General features: G+C 34.5%; 1 protein-coding gene and 1 pseudogene across 1 annotated transcript; one reads left to right on the top strand and one right to left on the bottom strand.

The window, feature by feature from the left end:
- The first annotated feature begins 4119 nt into the window (after positions 1 to 4119).
- Positions 4120 to 7598, top strand: LOC114164144 (beta-glucuronosyltransferase GlcAT14B-like). The gene is made up of 4 exons (XM_028048689.2): positions 4120 to 4810; positions 5857 to 5932; positions 6043 to 6158; positions 6711 to 7598. The coding sequence occupies exons 1-4, from the start codon at positions 4246 to 4248 to the stop codon at positions 7223 to 7225; spliced, it is 1272 nt and encodes a 423-aa protein (XP_027904490.1). The 5' UTR covers positions 4120 to 4245; the 3' UTR covers positions 7226 to 7598.
- Positions 7599 to 7664: 66 nt separating this feature from the next.
- Positions 7665 to 9451, bottom strand: LOC114162894 (pentatricopeptide repeat-containing protein At5g66520 pseudogene; annotated as a pseudogene).
- Positions 9452 to 9933: the final 482 nt, after the last annotated feature.

The raw sequence follows: 9933 nt of genomic DNA, 5'->3' as shown, positions 1-9933 counted from the left end.
ATCTAAAAGTTATTATTTTTTGTTTACTCAATATTCTTATTTTTCAGTGGTCATTTTGTTGATTTATGTGAACATCACCTAAGGAGACCTTGATTCTTATTTATTTGTTAAAGATTCTCAGTTCTCTTAAATACTTTGTAGACTCAAAAAGTATCAAATCTAGCAAGGGTGCTTATTTGAGAAAATATATTTTATCTTTATTTGATGATATTGGTTTTTTAAATACAAATCAACTACATTATCTATGAATTTTAATTTAAAATATAGTCTCAATGATGGTGACCCTATTAAGGATCCCTCTATGTGTAAAAGATTAATTAGAAAACTTCAATACACGCAAAATCTATTAAGCACAAATTTAGGTACAATCCATCACTTGTTACATTATTTGAAGTTCATTCTAGATTAAAAGTCTCTTTTTTTCTACCAAAAACAAACTTCATCTTTTAGCATGTTTTTTCTACCAAAATTAATGTGCATTTTGAAAAAGTGGTTTTAGGGCTAATCATAGAAGCATCTCACTAGATAATAAAACAAATGTCATTTTTTTTAAAACCTTCGGTTGGTGAAGTCTTTACTCTTAACAAGGAATTCTTATTTATATGAAGAGCGTTAAAAGTTTTATTGTTTGTTATTAATCTTTCTTCTTCAAACTATCTTATTTATATAAAGATTCAAAGAAAAAAATCCATTGCAAATCCTTTGGAGTTATTGTGAGATCTTCAAGAGTTATTTTTCTTCAAAAATTTATCCATGTTCAAGTTGAGAGATGCACTAAATATTCTTCATCTAACATTAATTTCGTATATCCTCTTTATGCATCTATTTGATACATGACATGACTTATCGGTCTAATAAATAGCTTCTTCCCAAAATGGAGTAAAGTGTAAGACGTAGAAAGGCTAATGATTTTCACAAAATTAACATTGTGTCTTTTCGAAAAAGTGTTTGAATGGAACAACTTTAAACGTGTTCTTTAAGAGATGTTAAATGTAAACATGTCTTTGTGAGGCCCTCTTGTAAAAATAATATATTAACATTATCTACATACATAGAATAAGTATTTACAAGTATTTAACATGTACCATAAACTAGTTCAAACTATTTGTGCCTTTGTCCAACCGAAAACTTATTAGGCAAAGATGTATAAGTAAGATACTTTGCATTTTTTCAACCAGATAAAAAACACTTATGTTTGTCAAGATCTGATGCTTATAAAATCTTGTTTTATACTTTGTATAAAAAGTCCTTAATCAAATCAAATAAGGTCTATTGAACTTTTTCTAACAAACCATAAAACCTAGTATTATTTGTTATAACAAAAATCTTAGATGACTTGTTAGCAATTATATAGATGTAGACACATGTCTAATCGTTTATGACTTAACCTAGGCGATCAATTTTGTCCAAAGACTTTTAATCTTGATGTTTAACTCCTCTCTATCCAACTTCTTCCCCAAAGTTAAGATATGATTCACTATGTGAGTGAACATTTTATGAACATCATATAATATCTCTTCTCGTAACATCCTCAATTTCTCACTATTGTGTGAGTGTGCTCTTCTTACCGTTCTTGACCTCTTTCATGCTTTTATGGACGACTTCAAACACTTTTCACATCTCCTTGGCACTTTAGCGTATTGAGCTTTTTGCTTTCAGATCATATTAAACTTCATTGTTGTCATAGACTATTTAAGTTAAGAAATCTTTATTCAACAATTTCAAAAGAAATGAATGATCAATTTACAAACATTATCAAAACTAGGTCATCTTTAGCATACATTTAAACTTTTCTCTGTTTATTAACAAACTTTTAAAGACTTTTTAAAACAATCAAATCCGAAGATGAGTTTTCCTTTCCAAAAATAGTAAAAGATACGGGAAATAAAAATTACACAAATGATTTTAAATTGGTTTGAATCAATTATCTCACTGATTCACATTACAATCACATTCCACACGTAAAAACATGTAATATATAAACTAATAAAATCTCTTGAATAACCCATGAGAAATACCACCTATGAAAAAAACTACTCCTCAACTTACACATCACATATATAGTGTAGCTAAAAATGCATAAAACTTTGGAATAATGTCACTGTGATGAATAGTCAAAGATTAAATTTGAGATATATAAAAGAAACTATCTTCACAAAACACTTTGCCTTGATAGGGAATTTTCTCAAAATATATATAGTCAAGGAAGTTTTTCATTTCTTGGATAGTTTCTTCAAAGAGCATATTTGATGATAGAGAATTTAAAGATCATGTTTCAAAAGAAATAACTTTTTGATGATGTCCATTTTATTATTTAATAATGTATTAAAGAGTTTATCATTATAATTCATTTTTCTTTTTCAACCTAAGCTATTTTCTACCAATATATATGGGGAGTTTTAGTAAATGTAATTTATTTTTAATATTTTCCTATAAAACTTATAACCCTAATCCTTTATTTTGAAAGGCGCGTGTAAGCAGTGCAGTTTTGCAACGAAGAGGGAAAAAGGAACGCATAATTCTCACACGTGAGTGACACCACACACTGACCTCTGTCCAACTCCACTCACGAGTCAATACAAGTCAATTCTTTTCTTTTTCTTTTAACAACTAATTACTAATTTATTTCTGATGCTAAATGAACAAATAAATGTTATATTCATATTTTATTACATACGAAATATTTATTTAATTATTAGATTATTATAGAAATATTTATGAAAAAATAATATAACTCAATGGATTTAAAAATAATTCAAATTCCAAGAATGTTTAAATTCATCTTTTGAATTGAGAAAACAGTAGGAGAAAAAAATGATGTTCAAATGATTTCCAGTTGTTTAAACGATCATTAATTGAAAATATTTCAAGTATCTTATTTTATACATTAAAATATTAATTATTTGAATACCTTACCAACTATAATTGAATTTATTTACATTTCCTTAAATTTCAACAGAAAAAAATGGTCCCTGTCTCATTCAATGTGCAAGAATTAAATAATATTTAGATTTAATTATATTTTCCTTATTTTTTCCTTATGTCAACGATTATTTTGATTCTTTAATTTATTTTTGTGAATATTTATGATTACTATACGATATTGCCAAATATTTTCTAAAATATACTTTAGACTTAATTAGACCACTTGACCATTAACTTTCTTGTATATGAATGAAAATAATAAAAAAATTAGGAAAGGGTATAATTAAGAATGATAATTGAATAAACCAGGTTTCAATCTTCAAAAGAATTTGGTCATTAACATAATAATTATGGAAAGAGTTTATTCTTAAACGGTAAAAGGTAAGATTATCTGATGGAGTATTTAATGAAACTTGTTATCGTTATCAGGGCGATTAATCATTAATGGTTTAAATTAGAGTTGTCAAAATGGATAATTCAGTCCGATCTGACTCGACTCACTACGGGTTGATTATTTAGTAAACCAATCCAACTCGGCTTACTAATTAGCAAGATAAAAAATTCCAACTTGATCTGGCCTACTGCGGTTGGCGAGTTAAACGAGTTGACTCACGGACTTACTTCATAAAAAAGAATACATTTTTTTATTTTTTTTGAGTTTAAACTAGATTATAATTCTAATTAAAAAAACTTTAATACAATCGAAATACAAATCAAAATCACAATACAAATTATATATGTGTTGGCTAAAAAAAAATCTAGCATGATTCAAATATAAAGTCCAACTTAACACAAAATACTTGTGACTTTTTATTTGCGGGTTGATGAGCCAACCCGACTCACCATGGTTCAACCTGAGTGAGTTGAGTTTTAGATGAGCCGGGTCAAAAATCAACTTGTATTGAAATTTATAAAAAAATTTTAACCCAACCTGACCCGAACTCGTAATGAACCAAATTGACTCGCAGATTCCAACCCATTTTCACACTTGGAGTATTGTTTTCCTTTTAAAATTTGTATTTTGTCACACTTTTCTATTTAAAAGACATGTTTAAACAAAATATTTAAATCACTTTAGATATTTTATTAAATAATATATGACAATCAATAAAAAAAGTTTATTTATTCTTTATAATAAAAAAATAGAAAGAGTGGATGCTTTTGATAATGGGCCACTCCCTTCATAATCATCGCGGTGAAGGTTGGCCACTAAGAATTAAGTAGCATGTTTCTCTACTCTTTACTTCTCCACTCACCTTCTCCGCGCGTTTCACGCCAACATAGATCCTGCGTCTTCACAACTTACACAACACGCACGCCATGGAACCCAGCAAGCACCACAACAACACCAAGAACAACAACTGCTTCCTCCCACTCATCCTCTCTCTCTTCTTATCCACCTTCCTCCTTCTCCTCTCGCTCCTCGCTTCCTCCACCTCCTCCTCCCAACGCCGCCACCACCACCGCGCCCAAGCCCCGCCGGAACGGCCACATTTCGTGGAGTCGAAGCTCAGGGTGAGTCCCACATCGACGAGCGCGGTGCCGCGAATCGCCTACCTGATCTCGGGGTCGGCGGGCGACGGGGAGAGTTTGAAGAGGACGCTGAAGGCTCTGTACCATCCGTGGAACCACTACGCGGTGCATTTGGACCTCGAGGCCCCGGCAAGGGAGAGGTTGGAGCTCGCGAATTTCGTGACCAACGAGCCTCTCTTTGTGAAATTCGGAAATGTGAGGACGGTGGTTAAGGCCAACTTGGTTACCTACAGAGGACCCACTATGGTCGCTAATACTCTTCACGCCGCGGCCGTTTTGTTGAATCAAGCTCGGGATTGGGATTGGTTCATTAATTTGAGCGCTTCCGATTACCCTTTGGTAACCCAAGATGGTACGAACCTTCTCCTTCTCCCTCGCACACTTACACTTACCAAGTATGCGTGTTTTCCTGGTTATACTAACGTAGTTTCTCCTCTCCTGAACATTTCTGTTACGAGAAAAATAAGAAACTTATCCAGAACTGAAGTGAAAATTATTGTGTAAAAGTTGATATATTTATATTTTTTTAAAACTAATTTGTAAATAACTAGTTTTAACTTTATTCAGTTTTGTTTTCTTATTCTTATGAAGAAATTTGTTAGAAAAAAAAAGAAATTATCTTCATCACTAATAATGATGTTTCTGTTAATCTGCTTCTTTTGGGGTCTTGGGGTCTTTAGACATTCTTATCTTTTATATGTCTTCTTCGTCGCTACTCCCTGTTAAGTATAGATTTTTTGTTAGCCTAACCAGGATCCAATCTGTGTTTTAGAAGTATTTTATATCTTGTTTGCTTGCTTGACCAATAGTTATTTTTGTCGGCAAACTCACTGTCTTTTTCTTTATTTATTTATATATATATATATATATATATATTTTGTATAAATAATGGGTTATTTATAGTAATCTATATTAGTGGAGGTGAGTCATATGATAGTAATATTGTAAAGTAGAAATTCAATTATAAATTATTAAATGCACAGTAATTATATTAACTTTTACAATAATTTTATCTTTAAACTGTATCCATGTTGTGTTTTCTTTGTCGAATAATGACTTAAGATTTGTCGTGCATAACTTAAAACTTCTGATATTATATTTATTTTTTCTTTAAACAAAAATACTTGCATTTATTTGTTTTATTGTTTTAATTATTGAGATATTTTTAAGATAGTTATTATAAAAATTAATAAAGTATATTCGCGATTGAATGTTACATAATACTAAGTATTAATATTCTTCAAGAAATTTACACTGTGAAAGAATTTAATGATCTACTGATTAATTTTGCTAGTTGTTTGAAGTTCAAAAATAGACACAGAGAACCACGGACTGTGTTGTCCAGTTTTCATTGTCAATGACCAACTTTTGCAATTTGCTGTTTCTTATACACAACAGATTTGCTGCATACGCTGTCGTCTATTCCCAGGCACCTGAACTTCATTGAACACACGAGTGATATTGGTTGGAAGGAGTAAGTTACTAATTCTTTTCGTTACATGATTTATGAATGTCAAGTGACATAAAATTTGTAAAGATCAATGTATCCGTTCTTTACCAGGGCTACTTTACTCGTTTGAATAGGTCTCATAGAGCCAAGCCAGTCATACTTGATCCAGGTCTTTATAGTTTGCAGAAATCTGATGTATTTTGGGTATCGGAAAAAAGAAATGTGCCCACGGCTTATAAACTGTTTACAGGTGACAAACTCTTACCTATTATTTTCACGAATCACTGTTTCAAATTCGAGTTTGTTTAAGTGCTCAAAATTAATTCTAATCCCTGCATAGATTTAAAGACAATTACAAATACTCAGAGCAGTTACGGAAATTCTTGAACCTAGTCCGACACTAATAATGTTTAGTGTGAAAGATAAGATATTGATATTTGATAGTACTGTGTGAGTGTGAATTTCAATACCTTTTCTACACATGCTCCCGTTCTTTTGCTTATTTTGTCCTCAATTTTCTGGCATTCATCTTGAAGTTATTTATATACATGTTTCCAATGCTGGTTGGCAAGCATAACTTCTGAGCTTCCAATCCTCATAAATTCCTTTAATTCATAATCAGGCATAATTACAAATGCTCAAACTCGTGCCATTTCAAAGTTTCTCTTTACTTGTTTTCCTAAATATGAAGACATGTACGACTAATTTGTTACATGAAATCACAGTTTAAAGTAATTTGAAACTGGTTGTCTCAATTTCATGTAATGGGAGTTGTTAAAATTTGATTCTTGATTTTGCTCAGGTTCTGCCTGGATGATGCTCTCTCGCCCATTTACTGAATACTGTATATGGGGTTGGGATAACTTACCCAGAATAGTCTTGATGTACTATGCCAACTTTCTGTCTTCCCCAGAAGGGTATTTTCACACAGTCATCTGCAATGCGGAGGAGTTTCGTAACACTACCGTTAATCATGACCTCCACTTTATATCATGGGACAACCCTCCAAAACAACATCCCCATTTTCTTACAGATCATGATTACCAGAGAATGGTGGATAGCAATGCTCCTTTTGCTAGGAAATTTGGCAGGAACGAACCAGTCTTGGATAAGATTGATAAGGAACTCTTGGGAAGAAATGCAGATGGTTACGTGCCCGGCAAGTGGTTCAGTCAAGCGAATTCAAGCACCATTGACCAATATTCTGGCATAGGAAATATCACCGACCTTAGACCAGGGCCTGGAGCTGAAAGGCTTGGACGCCTTATCAGTGGTTTATTATCAGCAGAAAATTTTCAGGCAAATCAGTGTTCTTGACACCTGACTTTGGAATGCCTATTACGTTCATTGCCGCATTTCCACCACCCAACAGCTGAGAGGCGCACAATTCATTTATCATTTGATGCCTGGAGGATGCTGTGACGAATGAGTAAACAGAAGGAAAAACAGAAATGGCTACCTTTGACTTGATGTTCTACAGAGAAATTTATGAAAGGACCACGAGTGTGCTGTCACTATGTATCAGCAGTTCACACGATTTATTAAACTTTACGGAATGACAAGTCATCGATGCAGTAACCATCAATTATGTAATAAGTAGGCAAGATGCTTGTTAGGCGGAAAACTGAAATAAGCCAGTGTAAAATATTCTCCAAATTCTTTATGCCATGATATGTTAACTTCAGTATAATCCTGTGTGTCCTTTCCTTTCTTTCTTTTGCTCTTTTTTCCCTGGTGGAGCCACTTCCCTCATAAATTCAACAATAAAGGAACCACAATTTATATTTGATTTTCTTTTCATGTCCAAGGTTTTTGCAAATAACTATAATTAACCTAAAGCATGTAAGAAAACAACACAGCAGTAAACAATAACTCACACCCATCAGAAGTGCTCTGAAATTCCCATCTTGAGAATGGAATCCAGTAATCTGCACATTTCCTGTGCTTGTGGATGAGAATGATCACCTGCAAGAAACTCTTCAACTTCATTATCCACCTCTATTATGCTGCATCCGGGCTTCTTTCTCATCCCTATTTCTTCAATCCTATTCCTAACTTGTTTTGCGTCTGCTTCCCACCCAGCTTCTCTATATATATTGTAAGTAAGAACGTGAGAACCACAGTCAGATATCCCCATATCAAGCAGTTTTTTCCATACTCTATTCCCAACATGAATATTTTTATGAATTCTACATGCATTTAGAAGAGCACCCCACACGTTAGCATCACTGGCTGCAAGTCCACCCATATTCTCCTCAATAAATTTCTCAGCCTCCTCTACCATGCCAGCTCTTGACAGAAGGTCAACAACACAAGCACAGTGCTCCATTTTTGGGGCAACTCCATAAGAGCTACTCATTTCTTCAAACAACCAAAGACCTTGCTGAACCATCTTTGCATGAGTGCAAGCAGTGAGGACAGCCACAAATGTAGTCTCATTCGGCTTAGTCCCAGAAGCAGCCATTTGATAAAACAACTCCAGCGATTTCTCTGCATCACCATTCAAGGCAACACCACAAATCATAGCATTCCACGCACCGGCATCCTTATCTGCAATACCCTGAAAAACAGATAAAGCAGATTCTACACATCCACATTTCGAATACATGTCCACCAAAGCCGTTGCCAGAATTGGATTGGAGTCAAGTTGGAATCTCTTGGCATAGGAATGCACCCACAGTCCCTGTGCGAATGCACCAAGATGAGCACACGCAGTGAGAACCGAGACAAGGACGGACTCATTCGGCTTTGTACCCTCTTTTTGCATCTCTGCAAACAAAGCCAGCACTTCCTTGAAGTCACTAACTCGAGAATACGCTGCTATCATGGCACTCCACGACACAGCGTTTCTGTCAGGCATTTGCTCAAACACTTCTCTAGCCTTTTCCACATTCCCCATTTTACCATAACCGTCAACCATCGCTGTCCCCAACACCACATCCTTCTTTGTCGTTTTATCAAACAATACCCGTGCATGTTCCACCTCACGAGAAACAGAGTAGAACTCGATAAACGCACTCACCACGTAAGGGTCGTCGCGGAACCCGAACACCACGACGTGGCCGTGCACCAAACGGCCAACGACGTTCGAAGAAGGAAGAAGCGCAATGCAAGCCTTGATCAAAGGTGGGAACGTGTAGTTGTTAACGGCAACGCCGTTTTGGAGCATGGACAAGTAGCAGGACACAGCGAGGATGGGTAAACGCGCTTGGAGGTAGCCTCTGATCATGGTGTTGTGCATGAAGGTGTTGCGGTGGGTGAGGTGGCGGAAGATGGAGCGAGCGTAGGAGAAAAACGACGCGTCGTTGGAGGTGGCTGCGGCGGAGAGAAGCGGCGCGAGGGAAAACGGCGCGTCGTTGTAACGGCATCGGAGGATGTGAGCGTGTAGCTGTTTGAGTTTGATTAGAGTGTTGCATTTTTGCGCCACGGTTGTGAGAAACCCCTTCTTAACGGTCATGTGAACATCGATTGGAGGGGCATTTCTTCTTCTACGCACTCTGCACAATTAAACACTAACTCAATGCATTTGCTCTTTAAATTAAATTTCAACTTCTTTTATTTCTTCCATAATTGTAACATGTCTCTAGAGGTTCTAATAAAGCTTATTTACTAATTTAGTGTCAAATAAAAAATAACGAAATTAGATGATTTTATAAAATTGGGTACTAAATTGAACCAAAAATTTAAATTAAAATACTAAATTAAAAACAGCTATTACACTATCACGTATCATGATTGTAAGCTGTCACGTGACACGATGATAAACTGACACGTGCCAGTTTTTAAATTCTTTGAAAAAAAAATTAATTTTTTTGGAAAAAAAAAATTAAAAAAAAAAAAAAATTCATGGCTTGACACGTGTCCTGTACGGACACGGTGTTAACTCCAACTTAACGGAGATGATCAAATTGAATCTCTTTAGAAAATTGGGGTACCAAATTGAACATTCCTAAAGTTCGGGTACCAAATTGAACTTTCCGAAAAAGTTTGGGTACCAAATGTGTATTTATACCTTTATTAAACGA

The sequence above is a fragment of the Vigna unguiculata genome, chromosome 9 (assembly GCF_037176805.1).
Source record: "Vigna unguiculata cultivar grain cowpea cultivar isolate G323 ecotype 2 chromosome 9, ASM3717680v1, whole genome shotgun sequence".
NCBI classification, from domain to species: Eukaryota; Viridiplantae; Streptophyta; class Magnoliopsida; order Fabales; family Fabaceae; genus Vigna; species Vigna unguiculata.
This window is presented reverse-complemented; position numbering and strand designations above follow the sequence as displayed.

Bases quoted from the DNA above. Each gene is read 5' to 3' on its own strand.
- LOC114164144 (XM_028048689.2), top strand. From the start codon at position 4,246: ATGGAACCCAGCAAGCACCACAACAACACCAAGAACAACAACTGCTTC. The intron at 4,811-5,856 runs GTACGAACCTTC...TATACACAACAG, and splicing joins CCCTTTGGTAACCCAAGATG to ATTTGCTGCATACGCTGTCG. The intron at 6,159-6,710 runs GTGACAAACTCT...GATTTTGCTCAG, and splicing joins GGCTTATAAACTGTTTACAG to GTTCTGCCTGGATGATGCTC.